Raw genomic sequence first — 22,553 nt, forward strand, 5'->3', positions numbered from 1 at the left:
GGCGGAATCGGGGGGGGGGGGGGGCAGGGGCAAGTACCCCCCCCCCCCGCCCCATTTTCCCAGGCCATCAAAAATGCCGCTCTCGCAGTTATAAATGTGCCCTCTCCAGATGAAAACAAAACTTTCCATCAAACGCACAGGTATAAAAGCATTGTGATTGCACCACACATAAAACTGTTTCCTTTCTTGTAATGCAAAACTGCCCCTCAAAAACACAAGTACCTCTCTCGCATTTACAAGATTGTGCACCTTCTCGAGATGGAAAACTACCCTTAACAACACAACTACCCCTCTCACATTGATGCCTCCACCAAATCGGTAGATAAATGTAAAGAAGACGAAGTACATAATCGTAGAGCGGTCATTTTATTGGGGGGGGGGTAATTATTTTTGAAAAGGGCACTTGCACATCCGTGGTGAAATGTAGGCAGCTTTTTCTCTCCGGACACTTGGCCTCCGTAAAATCAACAAGCGGGGTGGGGAGGGGGGTGCCATCTGTCGATGGGGGCGCTGTTCAAAACCGCTGTTCAAATTAATGGTGCTTTTCAGGGCGATATATGTGCAAAATTCTGAAAAAGGCACCCAAAACGGCAGATGACACAAAAAGGGCACCATTTCTTTTTTGAAAAGGGCAATTGTGCAGAAAAAAGGGCACTTTGTAAAAAAAGGCACTCTTTACAAATTATTGGGGGGGGGGGGGCTAAGCCCATTGGAAAAAAGGGCAGTTGAATTGAAAAAGGCAGTGATTACAAAATATATAGGAGGGGGGTAAATACCCCCCTTACCCCCCGCTGGCTACGCCTATGGGGGGATTGTTACTTTTGAGCGTGCTTGAATCTTGGCGAGAGAGAATCTCTTGAGAGTCAGCATCGTCCCTTGGAAATGGGTCCATTGGCCAATCCAATCTTTACGTCATCCTGGGCGGAGCTACACGTGTATTTCTCTAAGATTTCATTTCAGGTCCACATGACATTGGTAAGTGATAATAACCAATCCAGTGCAAGCTGTTTATTAATATTCATTTAACTGACCAATCACTGCCTCTCATCTCCGTAGAATTGTATCCTTGCTGGAAACCAGGAGCGCTACGTCGCCAGTTTCATTCCAGACGCTGCGCTGTGATAACGCGTTGATATCTGCAGTGTAAGCGATGGTCTGATGCAATGAATTTAGCAGATCTAAGCTGATTGTACGGGACAAGTTGGACTGCGTGTTCTGACGTGAAACCTATCATCGAACTCATAAGATTAACAGATTAAGACAATGCAGTCATTTCGAGGATTCGTTTTCATAATTCATAGCCGGCTGTATCTTTATCCAATCAGAACTTGACTCTCTTGTTCGAGGCTCGACTTAATATCATTGTAGTGAACATTTCAAAAACAACACGCTTGATCAGATTCTTTTACAATGGCAAAACTGTACGCCAGTTTCAAAGTTGTGAATCTGATGGTATTTTTGGAAGTGGTGATTTTTGTCAATGGGCATGAATTTCATACACGACAACAACTCATGTACGCTGCAGAAAATCGCGCACTACAAGGATCAGCATATGCAACCAAAACTGTGCGATCTCGTGCCATTTGCGGAGTGAAATGCGGCATGGATGAACGTTGCAAGTCGTTTAACTTTAACGACTGCAGTAAAATATGCGAGCTGAACATTGCCACAAGACGAGATCATCCCGAAGACTTCAATGCAACTCAAGGAAGTGTGTACTTTGATGCGGATGAGGACACACCTCTCTACTCACTGACTGACAGCTCCTTGAATCGCTACAGAAGTTGCAAGATGCTCTTGGATGCCGGTTATCGTTCAAGCGGTATCTACACAATCTACCCAGAGGGATTCGGTAGTTGCGGTCTTCGTGTCTACTGTGACATGGAAACTGACGGTGGAGGATGGATCGTGTTTCAGAGGCGACAAGATGGCAGCGTGGACTTCTACCGCAACTGGACCGAGTACCAATCTGGCTTTGGCGATCTGTCCGGTGAGTTCTGGTTGGGTAATGACAACTTGTTGACTCTGACGTCTGATGATTCACAAGGAACATGGGAGCTACGAGTTGATTTAGAGGACTGGGAGAACAACACAGCATGGGCAAAGCACTCAGATTTCCAAATATCCCCGGGTGAGTACAATCTGAATATTGGCCGATACGATGCCAACAGCACTGCCGGTGACTCTCTTGGTAATCACAGAGGACGTCCCTTCTCAACAAAAGATTCGGGTTCATCATATTGTGCACAATACTTCACAGGAGCCTGGTGGTTTAAACATTGTTTTCTCTCTCACTTGAATGGTCCATATCACCCATTTGGGCGTGTCCAACATAGCATTGGAGTGCAATGGGAGACATGGAAAGGGTATTATTATTCTCTGAAAACGTGCAGCATGAAAATGCGTGAATTGAGACCATAAACCTCTGATACGTTGCAAACACGGCTCTTGCAAATAAAAATAGTTTTTTTTACCAATGGAATATGACCCCAATGAGTCTTAAGTCGCATTTTTGCAATTCAAACACAATGGAAAACAGAAGATGCAGCCAATATTTCGTCACCATTTTCACGAAGAACCACATAATTATTTAAAAAAATACAATGTTTTCGATTTTGATTTCGATTTTTTCACTTTTTTGCTTTGAAACATTGTACTTAACCATTTTGACATGTTTCTGTAAGCAAAATATCTTTGCTAATTATTTTTCACAAATTAACTACTGTATTAATTATAATTACTGGGATCACGTTCAAATTCAGCTTTCATAGAATCATATAATGGTTTTACTACTGCACAAAGTTGTTGCAAAGTGGTATTTTTTACAGTTTGGAAATAAAAGAAACCTCTTTTGCGATTATCTCCAGTAGACTTTTTCTTCAAAATCCTTACATATGGCTCTTTGTGAAAAAGGTGACGATTTTACCCATAATAACACGAACAAATATAAAGGTATAAAATGTAGTATAAAGAGAAATAGACTACCCCGACCCATAGAGAATGTCTTGGTATTATTTTTGTGAAACGTTCATTAATATTGAACAAATGCATAGTGCATAGAGATTTTTTATGTCTATCTTTATTTTCAAAGAATTCACTTATGCCTCCTTGAAATATTAAAGCTTTTTGGTCTGCTTTTGCAATCTAGTTAGTCACTAGGACCGTTTACTAATTGCCTTACAGTAATTCGTAAACGAGAGAGTTTAAAATTAATGGTTTTGTCGTCATGCAATTAACATGTAATAAGTTACATGAAAAGTGGAAGTTCAAAAGGAAAAACCAATGCTAGTTGATCTGAAACTGAATATGTCCAGTTTTTAAGGCATACATGCACCTCTACTTTGGTTAATATGAGGTTTTCTCGTCCAATTTCAAACCACGCTCATGCGGTCTTGCAACTTTCATCCAAAGCACATGAAAAAGGCTAAAAATGGCCCCCCCCCCCAATCAAAATATTTCATTGTATCTTTGTCCATGAGTGAAAAGTGGGCAGCAAATCACATAACTCGGGCATGTAATTTGAGAGCTTTGGATTGCAGTTCCGCCCATGTTCAAATTCAGTGAAATTTGTTCAAGGCATGTGTCAAAAATGACCGTTAAGAAAGGTTTATCAAGGAATGTACAGCCGACTAGCCTGTTATAAGAAAAGTATGATGGCTTGAAAAGAATGCACAACACATTTCGTAGACCTTAAACAATTGGAAAGTGTCAATGTAATAGAAACAGATTAGGTGGACACTTGACGATAAAACTAGATAAACTTAACACATTTATAGATTGACACCAAAGTGGTTCTTTCATAAGAGGTGTGATCATTTCGATGAATTGGAACCTCAAAAAGAGATATTAAAAATCACAGCCATTTCTTTCAATAAAACCACGATATGTTTCAACGAAACTGATATATTTGAAAGCCAATGCGATTGACGTTTAGCATAATGCAATTTCCACATGACGTTGAACCATAATGTCATTGCCCTTGAATGAATACTTGTATCAAGTTCTACTTTTTCGTGCTAATTCCAAAACCAACTAACACAATGAGATTTGCTTGCACGAAAACTTTGAAGACAAGCTTGTTTCATAACATTTATGGAATTGAAAGCTCTACCTGCTAATTAGAAACCGTATTCATACTCGAATCCCTGACACCTCTCAGAAATGGAATGAACATTCTTTCTGAATGAATGAACAAGTTGCGAATTTGAACGGGAAAACCTTTAATTTGAAGAAAAATGAATTATCTCAATATTTACCTTAAACGACGACTACTTGTTTGGAGTGTAAAACAAGGTAGCCCGACCTATATATAGACTATTTGGGGTGGATCTAAATGTGACATTTTGCTTGTCTGCTTGTATAGTTACTGCATTATATAAAATTAATATTGACCTAAGGCATTGAATAACCTGAGCGATAAGAACCAAACTCAGTGTTATTCATTCTTATCAATAATTCTTGTCTAGCTTGTATATTGCGGCACAAAGAAAACAGGTTCCAATGACCAATGACGTTGAATAAACCGAGTGACGAGAACCAATCCATGATTGATTTTTCCCGATTTATTAAATGTTTTCGTTTTTTTTAAGAATTCGATTCTAGTACTGTGTGAAGCAGCTGTGACACGCTGGGGCTATGCTTCAATACAAATATATCTACCTTTCCATCTACATGCAGGGTGTATCAAAATAAAGGTAATCCAAAAACAATGGGCTCACGTGTACACGCTAGGAAATTGTACAATGTCAAAGAGGTTTCATCTTAAATATTAGTTCGTGTACCTATTCACTCACAGATGACCGAGCACCATTGATTACAAAACAAAGGCAAACAAACCTATTTGTCCAAATTCGCTGTATACGTGATAGGGTACATTGTTGCCCGTAAATAAATTATTAATTCCAAAGATTTAATGAGGCCTTGCTCAATTGAAATGACGGTGATTGTTCTCAAAAATATCACTATTGTTTTTCACTGGGTATCAACAAAACAATATTTGTTGTTAAATAAATAAACAGAACTCGGATCTGGGTTCCTCTTGATAGCAACGAAACCGTAAATTTGGTTATAATTCACCAACCAACTTTCCTCTTCGTCTATGACATTTATTATACTACAGTTAAAGAGTGCTGCTATTTTTAATGCCAGTACCGCATTATGACAAACAGCGCCAGTCAGCAGGCTAGCTGTATACCTTGGCATCGAAGAAATAATTTCGAACTGTACCAGCCGAAGAGTGTAGTCATAGTAACTATCGCAAACAGCAATACTCCCCAGTCTAACCTATTCTTATTAAATCGAGGGACCAAAATATCTATTGTAGGAGGTCGGCTTGTTATCATCGGTACTGCTTCGTAATTAAGAATGCTGCCGAAATTCAAGGCGTCTTCATTAAGTGATGGTTGGTGGAATCCAGAAGGGCTTTCTTATTAAATATTGAGAATAGAATCAGAGAGCGTGAAATTGATATCAAAGGCTGCATCTTTATTATTACAGGACCGAATTCAATAAGGTGACCAGCAACTAAACCAAATAAGAATTTAATGCTACGTAACGTGTTACCTTATCTTACGAAGAAAGAAGACTACTCTTATCACTCCTGCATCACAACAGTTAGCCAATCAAATGCTACGGTTTGTTACTGGCGGGAAAACTGACCAATAACAGGGAATGACGTATTACCCCCTGTAGACCAATCAGTGACTTACCTATCGTCTGCCTCTACCCATTTCTTTCTATGCAATACCAAATTCCATCACCAGCGATCAACGATACCATTCACGTCATCTACGTTGTGGTGTTAAGAAGTCTCAGATGCAAAATGGCGAAACACAACTTTGTTTTCGAGTTATTTTACGTAGTGTCATTGGTATTCCAAGGTACTATCTTGATTGTCTCCGGATTGGGAACTTCATCTTACACACGGGAACATACATTTTATGCTGCTGACAATCTTAAACTACAAGGGTTTGCATATGCAACCAAAACCGTGCGATCTCGTGTCATCTGCGGACGGGAATGCAGCATGGATGAACGTTGCAAGTCTTATAACTTTAACGACTGCAGTAAAATGTGCGAGTTGAACCTTGCTACAAGACGAGAGCATCCCGAAGACTTCAATGCAACTCAAGGGAGTGTGTACTTTGATACAGATGAGGACACACCTCTCTACTCACTGACTGATAGCTCCTTGAATCGCTACAAAAGTTGCAAGATGCTCTTAGATGTCGGTTATCGTTCAAGCGGTACCTACACAATCTACCCAGAGGGATTCGGTAATGGCAGTCTTCGTGTCTACTGTGACATGGAAACTGACGGCGGAGGATGGATCGTGTTTCAGAGGCGACAAGATGGCAGCGTTGACTTCTACCGTAACTGGGCCGAGTACCAGTCTGGCTTTGGTGATCTGTCCGGTGAGTTCTGGTTAGGCAACGATAATTTGGTGACTCTGACGTCTGATGATTCACGTGGAACATGGGAGCTACGAGTTGATTTAGAGGACTGGGAAAACAACACGGCATGGGCAAAGTACTCAGATTTCAAAATATCCCCGGTTAACTACAATCTGATCATTGGTCAATACAATGCCAGCAGCACTGCCGGTGACTCTCTTGGGTATAACCGCGATTATGCTGCCTACAGGTTTCACAGAGGACAGCCCTTCTCAACAAAGGACGCGGCAAATCATAATTGTGCACAACAATACACAGGAGCCTGGTGGTTTAATGGTTGTTTTATCTCTCACTTGAATGGTCCTTATTACCCACAAGGGCATGTAGGATATGCCGAGGGCGTGCAATGGGAGAGATGGAAAGGGTATTACTATTCTCTGAAAAAGTGCAGCATGAAAATGCGTGAATTGGGACCGTGAATATTGTATAAGTTGCAAACACGGCACTAGTCTTAAAATTAAACATATATAATGAACATTTTGCCTATGGATACTGGGAGTGGGAGGGGGCACGGGAACTTCTCCAATGACGTAGCGATCGGAATGGGTGTTCGAGTGCTGTTTTTCCACCTCCACGCCCATAAAAAAATAGAGAAAAAAGAAAAACTGAAACGGCGGTTTGGCTTTATTTAGTGTAGAAAATGTAACAATAGAAAGTATTTGGCAGGTTCCTTTTATGCTGCTGCGAGACTGTATTATTACACATACATTGTACATGTACAATTATATATAGACAACATGTATAATCAACTGCGCTCCAAAATGGCAAATGACGTCCAATCGTCCCCTCCCCCTTTATGAACTTTGAAAAACGCAACCCTGAAGAGTTACTCTCTGCGCTACTGCTGGGTAACGGCAGCGGCCTTTTTTCATTTCAAAACAACAACCCCCTTACCCCATCCAACAAAAAATAATCAATAGAAAATAAAATAACATTAATAAATTAATAAAATAAAAAAAGGGGAAGGAAGGATAGAGAAAAGGAATATCGGAAGAAAATGAGGACGTTATTGTGGGGGAATGCAAGTAAACAATTTTACCCATTTGCACATAGAACATGAATCTTCACCGAATTACACCACGTAGTTATAATCAGGCAGTTCTTGTGAAATAGCGTAAATGGGTTCAATTTGCGGAGTAGGGTTACCCCATCAATAGCGAAAAAAAGGTGGGTGAATCGAACTTTTCCGGATCATTACTATATTCAACGTGAAATTAATTGATCGCATTCTTTATGATTTATCGATAAATTGCAGCAAAAAACAACAAATGATTTCAAACTGTCTAGTGCTCACAAAAGGACAAAGGACAAAATTCCAAATGTTTTTCAGTCTTGATGGAAAAAACACATATTGTACAAGTTAAACATTTCATCAAATAAATGTAGTAAAACAATAGTATCAATTCAAAACTTTAGTCACGGGTGAAAGGCTTTTCCAATAATCCGCAAAGTCATCGTAGTTATTACGGAAATATGCGATTTCAGCAGTTTATATTGTGGTTTTGTCGATGCGCGTAACATATGTTAATATAAATGGAAAAACGACTGTTAACATGAAATGAACAGGTAGATATCCCATATTTGTCATTAGTTAATCTGAAACTGAACATGCCACATAATGCAACGCATGCACTGTCTAATTTTGAAGATCAATTTTGAGAAAAATAAATAACTCAGATTTAATTTACCTTGAATGACAAGTGCTCATCTGGAGTATAACGATACCAGGAGCAGAAAAAAGGCTATATTTGGTTGGATCTGAAAGCGTTTATTTCACTATTTTGCCTGTACATTGCATAATATAAATAATGATATTGAATAAGCTGAGTGATAAGAACCAAACCATTATTGATTCTTATCACTCAGTTTGCTGTTTGCTATTTTGCTTGTATATTGCGGCACAAAAAAATGGTTCCAATGACCTATGACGTTGAATAAACCGAGTGACAAGAACCAATTCATGATTGATTTTTCCCGATTTATTTAGTTTCCTGTTTGCAAGAATATGATTTTGTGTTGAGCAGCTGTAGGCAACTGGAACTATGCTTCAAAACAAGTATGTCTACCTTTCCATACAGCCCCGGTGGCGGATGTAGGGGGGGGGGTTCATCCGCTGACTAATGTCATAAAACTAGTAAAATTGAGCCAAAAATTATAATTGGAATGCCCACGTTCCTAATTCATTCTCCAATAGTCTTTGACGGGGGATGCCCCCAGGCCCCACCTATCGGGGCATGACGTTTGGAATTCCCTCACTCAACCCCGTTGATATCACCCGACCCCCCTCCTCCCAAGATTACTGGAAGCTAGATCCGCCTCTGATGCCGCCACTTCAACTTTGATTTGAGTCCTAAAACAGTAACTAATTTCCAGCCCTGATCATTCCGAACTTTGTTGAGAATCATTCAACAATCTTTGAAACGTCACCCCTTTAACGAAACATTAAAACCCCAATCAAAACCCATTACTGGTTAAGGAACCTGAAAAAAGTTACTTTAGCCTACTTCAGATATGGCGGACACAATAGGAGGGCGCTATTTGCTTTGGGTAAATACAAAAGAGTTTACCCAAATCAAACAGCGCCCTACTTTTGTGTCTGCAATAACTCAAATAGGCTAATAGATTATGTGTAGATCTCGATTCAGAATCCTCGGAATACATTTTGGCCCTTTTCCTGCATTTTCTTGGATTTCGAAACCGCGACGATTATCATGCTTGCATGGCGAGGCGAACAACAAACATCCAATCTATAGAGGGCAGCACATACTTTACATATTGCCGGGAACCATCCCATCCATTGAGGGGAACAGCGGGCATCCAATCTATAGAGGGCAGCACACAGTGTACCATCCCATCCATTCAGGGGAACTTCCAGCGAACATCCAATTTATAGAGGGCAGCACACAATGTGTACAGTAACAGATAACTATCCATCCATGCAGGGGAACAGAGGACATCCAATCTGTAGAGGGCAGCAAACAGTGCATACAAAAAAGTCAACCACTAGTAGACTAATAGTCGTCGCCCAAATTTGCTCTACAGCTGATGCTTCCCATCATACTGCAGTGTTCAGTGGTGTATTAATGCATAATCAGACAAAAGACGGAAAAGCTTCCTGTATCCTGATTCGATAGCACAATAGCACGTAATGGACTATACCCAGTGGGCACACGACGTCTTTAAGACGTCTTCTAGACGTAGACTTTTGACGTCTTTTCTTGGTTGCATTTTTGGCCTAAATGCAAAACCAAAAGACATGCAAGTATGATAATATTGTTGCGGTTTCGAAATCCAAGAATATGCAAAATGTATTCCGAGGATTCTGAATCGAGATCTACACATAATCTTTTAGCCTATTTGAGTTATTGCAGACACAAAAGTAGGGTGCTGTTTGATTTGGGTAAACTCTTTTGTATTTACCCAAAGCAAATAGCGCCCTCCTATTGTGTCCGCCATATCTGAAGTAGGCTAATGTAACTTTTTCAGGTTCCTTAACCAGTAATGGTTTTGATTGGGGTTTCAATGTTTCGTTAAAGGGGTGACGTTTCAAAGATTGTTGAACGATTCTCAACGAAGTTCGGAATGATCAGAGCTGGAAATTAGTTACTGTTTTAGGACTCAAATCAAAGTTGAAGTGGCGGCATCAGAGGCGGATCTAGCTACGAGTAATCTTGGGAGGAGGGGGTCGGGTGATATCAACGGGGTTGAGTGAGGGAATTCCAAACGTCATGCCCCGATAGGTGGGGCCTGGGGCCATCCCCTGTAAAAGACTATTGGAGAATGAATAAGGAACGTTAGCTTTCCAATTATAATTTTTGGCTCAATTTTACTAGCTTTATGACCTTTGTCAGCGGATGCCCCCCCCCCCCTACATCCGCCACCAGGGCTGTATGGAAAGGTAGACATACTTGTTTTGAAGCATAGTTCCAGTTGCCTACAGCTGCTAAACACAAAATCACATTCTTGCAAACAGGAAACTAAATAAATCGGGAAAAATCAATCATGAATTGGTTCTTGTCACTCGGTTTATTCAACGTCATAGGTCATTGGAACCTTTTTTTTTTGTGCCGCAATATACAAGCAAAAAAGCAAACAGCAAACTGAGTGATAAGAATCAATAATGGTTTGGTTCTTATCACTCAGCTTATTCAATATCATTATTTATATTATGCAATGTACAGGCAAAATAGTGAAATAAACGCTTTCAGATCCAACCAAATATAGCCTTTTTTTCTGCTCCTTGTATCGTGATATACCAGATGAGCGCTTGTCATTCAAGGTAAATTAAATTTGAGTTATTTATTTTTCTCAAAATTGATCTTCAAAATTAGACAGTACATGCGTTGCATTATGTGGCATGTTCAGTTTCAGATTAACTAATGACAAAAATGGGATATCTACCTGTTATTTTCATGTTAACAGTCGGCTTTTTTTCATTTATATCTACATCTGTTTACGCGCATCGACAAAACCACATTGTAAACAGCTGAAATCGCATATATCCGTAACTACGATGACTTTGCGGATTATTAGAAAAGCTTTTCACTTGTACGCCTTGGCAGGAGGAAATTGGCAGGAGGAGTTTATACTATTGTTTGACTACATTTATTTGATGAAATGTTTAACTTGTACATTATGTGTTTTTCCATCAAGACTGAAAAACATTTGGAATTTTGTCCTTTGTTCTTTTGTGAGCACTAGACAGTTTGAAATCATTTGTTGTTTTTTGCTGCAACTTATCGATAAATTATAAAGAATGCGATAAATTAATTTCACGTTGAATAGAGTAATGCTCTGGAAAAGTTCGATTCACCCACCTTTTTTCGCTATTGAAGGGGTGACCCTACTCCGCAAATTGAACCCATTTACGCTATTTCACAAGAACTGTCTGATTATAACCACGTGGTGTAATTCAGTGAAGATTCGTGTTCTATGTGCAGATGGGTAATATTGTTTACATATAGTAAAATTGTTTACATATTGCACACCCTTTAAATCCTTTGACCTTGGGGATTTTACAGTCTCATCACACTCTGCTTCAATGAGACTTGTCATCGTGTAGAGAATGCCATACATCAAAAAGTATGGTGTTACTTTAGAGACATTTTTCAATGAGTTCTCAGTTTTTTTAGAGCCACTCGCATTTTTCTCAAATGACAATCTCCTTGTTTGCGGTGACTTTAATTTCTATTAATTAATTTTTATTTTATAATATTTATTTATTTTCTATTGAATTTTTTTTGTTGGGAGGGGTTAGGGGGTTGATGTTTTGAAATGAAAAAAAAAGGGCCGCTGCCGTTACCCAGCAGTAGCTCAGAGAGTAACTCTTCAGGGTCGCGTTTTCCAAAGTTCATAAAGGGGGAGGGGACGATTGGACGTCATTTGCCATTTTTGGGCGCAGTTAATTATACATTTTGTCTATATATATATTTGTACATGTACAATGTATGTGTTATATACAGTCTCGTAGCAGCATAAAAGGAACCTGCCAAATACTTTCTATTGTTACATTTTCTACACTAAATAAAGCCAAACCGCCGTTTCAGTTTTCTTTTTTCTCTATTTTTTTTATGGGCGTGAAGGAGGGGGAACAACACTCGAACACCCATTCCGATCGCTACGTCATTGGGGAAGTTCCCGTGCCCCCTCCCACTCCCAGTATCCATAGGCAAAAATGTTCATTATATATGTTTAATTTTAAGACTAGTGCCGTGTTTGCAACTTATACAATATTCACGGTCCCAATTCACGCATTTTCATGCTGCACTTTTTCAAAGAATACGTATACCCTTTCCATTTCCTCCATTGCACGCCCTCGGCAAATCCTACATGGCCTTGTGGGTAATATGCACCATTCAAGTGAGATGTAAAACATTTATCAAACCACCAGGCTCCAGTGTAGGTTTGTGCACAATTTTCTGCCCCCCATGCGTCATTGTCACGATCCTTTGTTGTGAAGGGACTTCCTTTGTGGGGCCCAAGAGAGTCACCGGCAGTGCTGCTGGCATTGTATCGGCCAATAATCAGACTGTAGTTACCCCGGGATAGTTTGAAATCTGAGTACTTTGCCCATGCCGTGTTGTTCTCCCAGTCCTCTAAATCAACTCGTAGCTCCCATGTCCCACGTGAATCATCAGACGTAAGAGTCACCAAGTTGTCATTGCCCAACCAAAACTCACCGGACAGATCGCCAAAGCCAGACTGGTACTCGGCCCAGTTACGGTAGAAGTCCACGCTGCCATCCTGTCGCCTCTGAAACACGATCCATCCTCCGCCGTCAGTTTCCATGTCGCAGTAGACACAAAGACCGCCATTACCTAATCCCTCTGGGTAGATTGTGAAAATACCGCTTGAATAATAACCGGCATATAAAAACATCTTGCAACTTCTGTAGCGATTGAAGGAGCTATCAGTCAGTGAGTAGAGAGGTGTGTCCTCATCTGCATCAAAGTACACACTCCCTTGAGTTGCATTGAAGTCTTCGGGATGCTCTCGTCTTGTGGCAAGGTTCAACTCGCACATTTTATTGCAGTCGTAAAAGTTAAACGACTTGCAACGTTCATCCATGCTGCATTCCCGTCCACAAATGACACGAGAGCGCACAGTTTTGGTTGCAAATGCAAAATCTCTCACGGCACGATTTTCAGCGGCATAAAACGTATATTCCCCTGTATAAGATGAAGTCTCAACTCCGGAGACAGACAAAATAGCTCCCTGGTATACAAGGGATATAATGTAAAATAACTCCAAACCAAAGATCTGTTTTGCCATTTTCTCCATCTGAAACTACTTAACACCAAAACGTAGACAACTTGAATGAAACCGCGGCTCGATGGTGTTGAATTTTGGTATTGCATGGAAAGGAAATTGGTAGAGGCAGAGGATGTGTAATTCACGGATTGGTTACCGAAGTTATACGTCATTCCTTGTGATTATTCAGTTTTCCCGCTGAATGCTGTAATAGAGGCGTGTGTAATATTCTAACCTTGCAAGATATGGAGAAACGTACATTAGTTGGCATTGGAGTCCATTAGTTTGATTAATTGTGGTCATTCAATACACAACGCTGTAATAGAGGTACCGCAGCAGGCCACTGCGGCTGCCGCTACGTTCATCCAAATTTCACGGCTGTTTTGATCTTTTCTCAAAATTGAATGAAAGTACATATATATATATATTTATTTTTTAATTTCAGCGCCGTGCCGAGTAAGAAAGGCATCCTCAGTTCAGCAGTCGTTCCCATGACGAACATAAAGTGTCTTGTGATATTGATTCAACACTCCCCGCGATGCTACTGAAGCATTGTCGTTTTCAAGGGACACTTCTCTGGTTATTATGCCTACTCCTTGTGCCGAAGGCCACAGGCTGACTGCTCTCAACATAAACGATTGCTAAACTGAACTGACAGCCTGAATTTATAATTGAAATACGTGGAGAGCCACGAATATTTGGAGTTGTGCCCAGCAAAATCCCAACAACGCGTGCTTATTTTTGACGTACCGATTGCATTACTGAAACAATGTAAAAACATCTGATCGTCGTACTATAAATTGTTAAAATCTAATAACGCATCACTCATATAGAACTTACACTCACTTGACAATAGTTAATAACAAAGCTTTATAACTATAAAGTGACAAATGTGCAACATTTGCAAAGACTAGTTCAGATTATAACGTTGCAGACCAGTAAATAAATGGCCATAGGCTTCAGTGATAATTACACCCACTTCAAAAAAAAGATAGAAAATACTTACAACTCTCCAAGGTGTTTAAGACACGATATTTCATCATCTTTCATGTTCTGTCAATTTTTGGGGGTTAACTGATAACCTTTGGAAGAAAATTTCATCCAAAGAGGATCACCCTTAAAAGTAGTCATAAACCCCATCGCAATCCCCCCAAGGACTCCTACGCTCATTGCAAAATAGAACAATTTTAGGGCCTAATTTCATGCGAATTTCGCATGAGCTCGCAGTCCTCTTCACGGCTTCAACCCTTCTTTTTTACAAACTGTCAAGTTCATGCCCCTAAAATGCTCCAATGCTGGGGAATGTGTGGGCGTGATATGGCCGGTGTACGTGTACGCTCAATTTCGGGCCTTTTAAGAGTCTGCACCCATAAGCGTGAATGAAAAACATAAGCGAACACTTTCAACAGAAAGACATACCCCACGTCTAATTTCATCACTTTCGCTTGATCACTATCAAATAAGGTTCACGAAAGTCAGGTAGGGTGTCAACCTCGTCCCCACTTGGCTCCCATAAGCACATGTGTAAAAACAACTGTGACGTTTTCAAAAATGGATCGTCAAATTTGCCATTTATGTTAAACGAATAAGGGTGCTCTATTTTTTAGTGCATGCCAACAACAGACTGAACTTCAGTTTATTGACGTGACTTTATGGGTTGCCAAACTTCAGAAGGATTTTTTTGAATCTATAATTCTTAGAATAAAATATATTTGGTAAAATGCCTCAATATACGTATTGCATCTTTTCGTACCTCCTAAGCCCAAAAATTAGGCCCATTGCTTTTGCCTTTCTTAGGCACAGAAATGGTGGAAAACCCAGTGCGCGGATTCCCCTGTCCACGAACTTATACCAACGTACACCGGGGTAATTGATATGTTGCGCTGATGATACGCAGCGGCGTCCCACTCCAAGAAAGCTTCCTCCTGTCCTCCTTTGCCGACGGTCACCACGCCGTGCTTGTACTCGATCCAGAAGGGGTGACTCTCAATGCCACTTACGATACCTTCCTCGTTGTCCACTGAACGCCCACCCAACAAGTCTTGACAATCGAAACAGGCTCGGATGACCGACTTCTTTCCGCTCCAGCCACCCAAGGCTGTTGATATCAATAAAACAGTTTCGATTATATTATAGGGTTTACGAAACCTTGTCTTTGTGTGTGGCTTTGAGCTCTAGCAACTTGACTTTAGTCCCCTGAGTCAGAAGACTGGCTGAACAATTGACTCCTTTTCTTTTCCAACTGACAATGTTCGGTGAGTTTTATTCAGTTTGAACGCAGCAGGACGGTTGTGAATCTTGGGCTGGAGACAAAGACAAAGCCGTGTGTTTCGTAAATCAATTCATGTATTTTATACAGAGCCCAGAAAGCGAAAGTTCATAGCGATGTTTTTCCAAACAGATTATACCTCGCAAGATTTATCGCAATAGCCTCCCCTATTATATCTCGTTGCTTCCCATACAATAATTACACGACACATTATCTTGTTTAATTGTTTGATTATCGTCTGAAATAAAAGGGGCATGCCAAAATTATGAAAACTTTCATTCTTCCAAGAAAAATGTGGACAGATATCTCCTGTCACAATCACTCAATTATTCTCTTTGTTTGTTACTTTTGCCCGTAAAAATTGAAATGAATAAATAACAGTTTGGAACACTCACTTATCCAGGCAAAGACGGATACTTCTGTCTTTTCCTCCGCCAAGACTACATTGGCACTGCTTGGGGTTTTTACTTCCAAGTCCAACCGGAAAGGCGCCCTCATCGGCTGCAAGATGAACGTGGCAATTGGAGGCATGGACGGCTCCGTAGTGAACGAGCAAGCTAAGTGAACCCCAAATAATACGGAAATAAACAGTGAAAACCGAATGATATTAATAAGACAATAATTGTAGGCTACACGTAAATGACCTGATAGAACACCAATATAACACAGGGCTACCAATGGAGATCTACTGTTGTTGGGTGTGTAATATATATAAAGACCATTATATCGTTCTGTATTCTGATAGTTGGGGGCGCTGTTGGACGGGCAATCCAATGTAGGCTCTTACTCAACTTACCGTAGAACGATTTATATATAAAGTTAAAGGATTGTTTTGCCTTGTACTTAATAATACTAAGGGCATGACGATATAGAAAGAATGTTGCCTAAAACACTAAAGCTCCTTAACTTGAACATATACATTAGATGGCATTGCTGTTTTGCTATTGAATTTGACGAAGTGACAAACAGAAGAGTTTAAAATATATCTCTAGAAATAGTCAAACTAATCTAAAAAGAGGACACAAATTACACAAATGCATTATAGTGACATCAGAGTGACGACTCCATTGTTTTCATACATTTACATAGATTCTTCTAATGAACAATTTTAGTGCCAACCATGGTTCTCATTTTGTTATATACAAACATTATAGAAACCCCCATCATTTTTAGTTTTTCCTTGTAAGTCATTATACTTTACCCACGCTTGGAATTGCAATAGTAACGAGGTGTTTTAGAATCACTTACATTTGGTGTCGTCGAGATTTCCTTGTTTACCACGGCACTCGGTTCTGAAAGCCACGAAAGCCTTGTCACGAAGCGCGGTCAGATCATCACCGGGTGCAGCCTTGATCATGGCGCTACACATCTTCCCTCGCACGGGCAGCAAAGAGAGGGTACTAACAAACCCAAGAGCCAAAACTAACTCCAACATTTTACGCGGGTTTTTCATTTCCAGCCAGCAGTTCCTTACTTTGGAATCCGTGTCAAAACGGGAACTTCACCACTCCCTGGCACAATGAGCCTAATGTCTGCAAAATGGCCTCTTGTTGTCATACAGTTTCCACAGTAACGCAACAATGGTTATTGTGTGGAATTGGCTCATCCACGTTGATCCAGCCTAAGTACGTTTTTCTCATTATAAAACCGCCAGTCGATCGATATAGCCTCGGGCTAATAAAGGGATGGATTTTTGCATATACATGTACCTTCATTTTCCTCTTTCTTCGCTTGATTGACCATCACTCCATGTCCAACCGACTGAATTGAATGTTCCTACGTGTATATAACAGTTGTAGATCTTGCATGCAGAGTTTCTCTAGGTTTTATACAATCCAAAGCGGGTGAAACAATTTCGACGGCGGGTGAAACAATATAATAAATGATTAAGTAGTTTTAATGGAAACATTATTTGTATTCATGAGAAAAGAACTCGGGCATGGCGTCACAGCCTTGTATTTGTCGAGTCAACTAGTTAAATTAAAGCATTCTAAAGAACAGCTATCGGCAAGCTGCCACAGTAGACTAATGAATAGTGAGATGGACCTCATATTTTCTTGGACTATTTTCTTCTTCAAATTCATCGTTGAGATAATTTAAATTTAAGGGGAAAAAGAGTCCCGGGAACCTGAGTGTCTTCCAATGATATCAATTTAAACTCCACCCTTGATGTCATCCTGTTGTCCTAGTGGTGCATTAACGGTTTTTTGTGTTGGCTCTTTTATATATAGGGTCAGTAATTATGGACTGGGGAGGACTACCCCATACCACCCTCGCCGATATGTAGGTCTATTAAGAAAAACAAATGGACAACCTTCTTTTTGGGGGGGGGGGGGAGGGCTCACCCCCCCCCCCCCCCCCTGCGCCCCCCCCCCCCCCCCCCGGGTGCACCACTGACGTCAGGGCTTACTGTAAATGTTCATATTTTGTCCCAATTCCGGACCCCGTGTAGAATGTAAGTTTAATATTATGATTGCACTCCAAGGGAAACCAGCACTGCAAGTGCAGTCACTATACAAGTGCTAAGAGGATAATGCTAAATAATGAATCTTCAGGTGTACTATTTAGCACTTTGTATGTTTAGAGCTTTGGTGGAGCATTTTCATCTAGTTTGTTTGAATTCGACTTTTACGATGCTGCGTCTAAAGATTATTACACCTTGTTGAGGCGTGTGTCGCCCTCTGTAGGCTGAATGTAATAATGTTTGGCAGCAGTGGCATCTATACTACAATCACGAAAATGATTCGGGGGCGCTGCCATTTTCCCGACCGGTCTCCGACCGGTCTCCCGTCCCCATCGCGCCTGTTGGCTGCGGGGGATGCGGAACGGGGCCCGGCTATTTTCACCCCATATTTCCCAGAATTCCTTTCCCCATTAAGCCGGCCGCCATCTTGCGTACGGGCCGGTGTCACGTGAAAATTCGACTCCTATGAAAATCGGACCCCTATTTCCCTATTATTGGTTGATCCCTCGCACGTACGTGACAGGTCACTCTCCCAAAATGATCCTAAAAATAGCACAGTATCGTACTCACGCGTGCGCAGGACTACCAATGAGTCCACATTTCATGGAGTCGGATATTCACGCTACACCTGTCGTGCCACGTATACGTATACGTTCGTATAGAGGAGCATGCGCTGCAGCGCATGCAACGGTATTCCATGCAACATGCAAAGCTGAAGGCATGCTTGCCCCACATTTTCTCAGCACTACTAGCTTCGTTTGATGGTCGTTTGATGCATTGATTATGCTACAATTTTCTCTTTCAATGGTAAGTCCGGTTTGTGCTATGACACATTATAGATTATAGTTAGTAGTAATTCTTTCGAACACCTCTGGCAAAGGATTATAAGTATTCTTTCGAACACCACTGCTGGCAATGACAATTGTTGTTTGTGAAAAGTGTGACCCAATCGCGAGGGCCTCGGACATGGCGATCGTGTAGTATTTAGTAGAAGGGCCCGGTTCCTATAGGGAACAAAATCCACTTTAAAAAAGCCCGACCAAAATAGTTGGAGACATTCTCAATAAACAGGTATGTCATAGATAGAGGGCCGGGTTTTGATTTTTTTTTAGAGAAATTTGGGGGGGGGGGGGGGAATTACGATGACAGCACAGCGAAAACACGCAACCCGAAAATAAAGATGGCGATTTCTGCGCGATGTGCTGTGAGCACGAATGTCGGACACTTCGCCCCATTTCCACGTTGCCCCATGTCACTTCGCCCCTAACCTATTCGCCCCATCCCCACTTCGCCCCATCCCCACATCGCCCCATCCCCACTTCGCCCCATCCCCACTTCGCCCCATCCCCACTTCGCCCCATCCCCACTTCGCCCCAGCCGTTACATGTAAAAAAAAAATCTCATCTATTTTTTTGGCTTAAAAAAAAACTATTTCAATAGATTCACTAATTGCTAACCAACGGAAAGAATTAGCCCATCACCAAATGAACAATTCATAACCAACCTCTCAAGCTAGGCTCTCCCCTACCGAGAAAAAAGCTTGAAGTAAAAGATCCAACTTTGTTCCCAACCCGGCTATACCAACCCGTCTCCCACTTATCTGAGAACGACAATACCTTTGACATCCTAATTTCACTCTTGGAGGAACCAATCTCATCAATGAAGTTGTAAGTCTCACATATCAGACACATTTTGACGGAACATTTTCCTCAAGGCAGTGAGTTCCTTTGAACTCACTGACCCATACCTACGGGATTCTTTTGAATCCAGCGGCTGATGATTTTATTTAAGCCATCATTTCTCTCATCTGTGTCTCGAGCACCTCATCAGAGAGTTTGTATTTTTCCTGAGTTTCTAGAATTGGGAGCATTTATTATCTGGGGTCTTTGGCAGTTTATTTGGTCTGCACCCCTAGCCTTCCCTTTTTTATACTACATGGGGCGAAGTGGGGATGGGGCGAAGTGGGGATGGGGCGAAGCGGGGATGGGGCGAAGTGGGGATGGGGCGAAGCGGAGATGGGGCGATGTGGGGATGGGGCGAAGTGGGGATGGGGCGAAGTGGTTAGGGGCGAAGTGACATGGGGCGACGTGGAAATGGGGCGAAGCGTCCGACACCCGTGAGCACGCACGGCGCGCAGAATCGTAAGGCACAAACCGCGCAGGAACAATTTATTTGTAGCTATTGTTAGCCGATGTATTTTTTTACAAGTTTTCTTTGTTACTCCTTTACACAGGACTCCCGATGACACCCACATCACATGACCAGCTCCAACCATGCTCCAAGCATGCTCCAGTGCATGCTTCAACCAGTTCCCAAAGCAAGAATCTCGACTCAAGACGAAGACGTGACGTGCTTTTTCTCTTTACCCATTCAAAACACATTTTTCTTCTAGCCATAATTTTATTATTTAGAAGTCATGAAAATGAAATAGTGCAAAAATAATCACTCTTTTCTGCTGTTTTATGTCCATCCTTTTTTAAAGTTATATCCTTGGCTTAGTTGTATCCAAGAATAATTATGGAATGATTACCCGTCTCGCTTGAAAGTCTTTCATGGAATGTTTTTGCCTATGCTAAACAAGCCTGGACCGACGTCCCTTACGAAAATCGCTCCGAAAATTTGCTACAATTATATCCCCTGAGTTTTGTCAAAGTACTACCCTGTATTGAATGCAAATACATTATTACTAAAAAAATTGTGTGTGCATTGTACCTGATTTCATTTTCACAGTTTTGTAATAAATACATTTAACATGTGGTGCTTGACATAATTATGAAGTGCTCCAATATGTCCTTTCTTATAGTTTTACTCTCTTCTGCAAATAAACGTGTTACAATACTTTGCTCTACAACCCCATCACCATAATAAAAACACGAACTGTTATAATGACATTAACTACTACTTAATACATAAAAAACACCCCCTTCACCATAACGAATATAAATTGTTGCCCACTTCCCCGGAAATATAAGTGACCATTCACAGGTGTAACATAAGTAGGCATGGGCGTCGCAAGGGGGGGGGGGCAAGGGGGGCACTTGCCCCCCCCCCCCCCCGAAAGCAAAAAAAAGAAAACAGAAGGGGAAAAAATGAGTTCAATTTTAAATTTAATGAGTTGGGGGGCTAAATGTCCCTGCCCTTCTCTAAAACTGATAAATGGAGAATGTGTTGAGAAAAACAGGCATTTTTTTTGGCAAAAATATGTTTTGCCCCCTCTAGAAAACAAATCCTGGCGACGCCCATGTAAATAGGCCACACAATATCCAACCCCCATCCCCACTGGCTTCCCCCTCCTCTCCTCTGTAGTGAGAACTATGAATACGACGTTGTAAAGGTCAAGATCAAACCGCGTTTCATCTAAACTACCTAATTGTACAGTTGGTGTATACATGTACGTCCTTTATGGTTTGGCACCTTGAAAAATCAATGTTCAATTTGACTGGACAATATTCCAGCACAACATTAGTTATGAGCTTTATATACATGTAATGAGACATTGCATGAGACAATCGGTCGGCAATAAATACTTAATTTCATTCAACTGTTGACAGCAAGACCTTCCTAATCGGTGCGCAATTTAAAACAACATTTAAACGGTATGAATCCCAGCACAAACATAAACCTCCACAATATCAGCGATTTCAATATCACCATCTCCCCTCTATAACAAAAACCATTTCTCCCCGTCCCTGGAAATATTTCTCCCCATCCCCGGAAATATTTGTGACATGGTTGACGGGTTGTACGGAAATTGGGCGTTCCGACTAGCACCTTTCACCCTAACTAGCCCCTCCCCTATATTGACAATATGTCCTGGACCCTCGCACAATCTATTATTGGAGTTATTATCGAGATTTCACTGTATACAGTAATTATTACGAAACAGTCAACTCCACCCATCTAGCGGGTGCCGCGCGAAGCGCGGCATCCCGCTAGTATGGTACATTATGGAATAGATGGGATGGTCCTCGGTGAAAAATACATATTGTGTACCGCCCTCTACAGCTTGGATGTCCACTATTACCCTGAATAGACGTGGTGGCTCTCGGTGAACTTTACACATTGTGTACCGCCCTCTATAGCTTAGATATCTACTGTTACCCTGAATAGAATGGTTCTTCTCGGTGAACTGTACACATTGTGTACCATCCTCTATAACTTGGATGTCCACTGTTTCCCTGAATGTATGGGGTGGTTCTCGGTAAAGTATACATTATGTGCCGCCCTCTAGAAATAAGCGAGCTTCAGCAGCTTTGTTCAAGACGGTAAGATTTAAACGCCATACGAAAAAAAATACCCCCTTTCAAAATGTGCCACTTTCGTCTTGGCGTCCTCCAATATCGATAGGCCTACAACGCTGGAGATGGTGGCAAAAGGCGCCTGCTGCGGTCAAACGCTTCTAAGCGAAAGCAGGATCACCCCTGATGTCATTGCACGCATCCTTTATCGTTTGGGGCAACACACGATCAATGAGGTGTGCAATTACATCAGGGGTAATCCTGCATTCCTTCAGAAGCTTTCGGTAGCAGTACACGTCTTCCGCCACCGTCTTAGCGTTGTATCGACATTCTGAAAGTGAGTATTTGTTTCGTATGGAGTTTAAATCTCACCCTCTTGC

General features: G+C 41.2%; 4 protein-coding genes across 4 annotated transcripts; 2 read left to right on the forward strand and 2 right to left on the reverse strand.

Moving 5' to 3' along the window:
* Window positions 1-1,306: 1,306 nt before the first annotated feature.
* LOC119731880 (microfibril-associated glycoprotein 4-like) lies at window positions 1,307-2,421 on the forward strand. Its single transcript, XM_038205164.1, has one exon. The coding sequence runs from the start codon at window positions 1,411-1,413 to the stop codon at window positions 2,419-2,421; it is 1,011 nt and encodes a 336-aa protein (XP_038061092.1). The 5' UTR covers window positions 1,307-1,410.
* A 3,400-nt stretch (window positions 2,422-5,821) lies between these two features.
* On the forward strand, window positions 5,822-6,923 carry LOC119731883 (microfibril-associated glycoprotein 4-like). The gene has a single exon (XM_038205165.1). It carries the CDS (start codon window positions 5,822-5,824, stop codon window positions 6,869-6,871), a length of 1,050 nt encoding a protein of 349 aa, XP_038061093.1. The 3' UTR covers window positions 6,872-6,923.
* A 4,786-nt stretch (window positions 6,924-11,709) lies between these two features.
* On the reverse strand, window positions 11,710-14,117 carry LOC119732095 (microfibril-associated glycoprotein 4-like). The gene has a single exon (XM_038205483.1). It carries the CDS (start codon window positions 13,230-13,232, stop codon window positions 12,186-12,188), a length of 1,047 nt encoding a protein of 348 aa, XP_038061411.1. The 5' UTR covers window positions 13,233-14,117; the 3' UTR covers window positions 11,710-12,185.
* Window positions 14,118-14,225: 108 nt separating this feature from the next.
* LOC119732096 lies at window positions 14,226-17,094 on the reverse strand. The gene is made up of 3 exons (XM_038205484.1): window positions 16,720-17,094; window positions 15,867-16,028; window positions 14,226-15,300 (listed from the first exon to the last, which is right to left on the reverse strand). The coding sequence occupies exons 1-3, from the start codon at window positions 16,922-16,924 to the stop codon at window positions 14,996-14,998; spliced, it is 672 nt and encodes a 223-aa protein (XP_038061412.1). The 5' UTR covers window positions 16,925-17,094; the 3' UTR covers window positions 14,226-14,995.
* Between the last annotated feature and the right edge of the window lie 5,459 nt (window positions 17,095-22,553).

This window comes from Patiria miniata, unplaced genomic scaffold (assembly GCF_015706575.1).
Source record: "Patiria miniata isolate m_02_andy unplaced genomic scaffold, ASM1570657v1 HiC_scaffold_24, whole genome shotgun sequence".
Classification (NCBI taxonomy): Eukaryota; Metazoa; Echinodermata; class Asteroidea; order Valvatida; family Asterinidae; genus Patiria; species Patiria miniata.

Excerpts from the sequence above, each read along its gene's own strand:
- LOC119731880 (XM_038205164.1), top strand. The coding sequence starts at position 1,411 with ATGGCAAAACTGTACGCCAGTTTCAAAGTTGTGAATCTGATGGTATTT.
- LOC119731883 (XM_038205165.1), top strand. The coding sequence starts at position 5,822 with ATGGCGAAACACAACTTTGTTTTCGAGTTATTTTACGTAGTGTCATTG.
- LOC119732095 (XM_038205483.1), bottom strand. The coding sequence starts at position 13,232 with ATGGAGAAAATGGCAAAACAGATCTTTGGTTTGGAGTTATTTTACATT.
- LOC119732096 (XM_038205484.1), bottom strand. The coding sequence starts at position 16,924 with ATGAAAAACCCGCGTAAAATGTTGGAGTTAGTTTTGGCTCTTGGGTTT. Across the intron at positions 16,029-16,719 it reads AAATCTCGACGACACCAAAT|CTTGCTCGTTCACTACGGAG; the intron begins GTAAGTGATTCT and ends GGGTTCACTTAG. Across the intron at positions 15,301-15,866 it reads ATCCGTCTTTGCCTGGATAA|CCTTGGGTGGCTGGAGCGGA; the intron begins GTGAGTGTTCCA and ends TGATATCAACAG.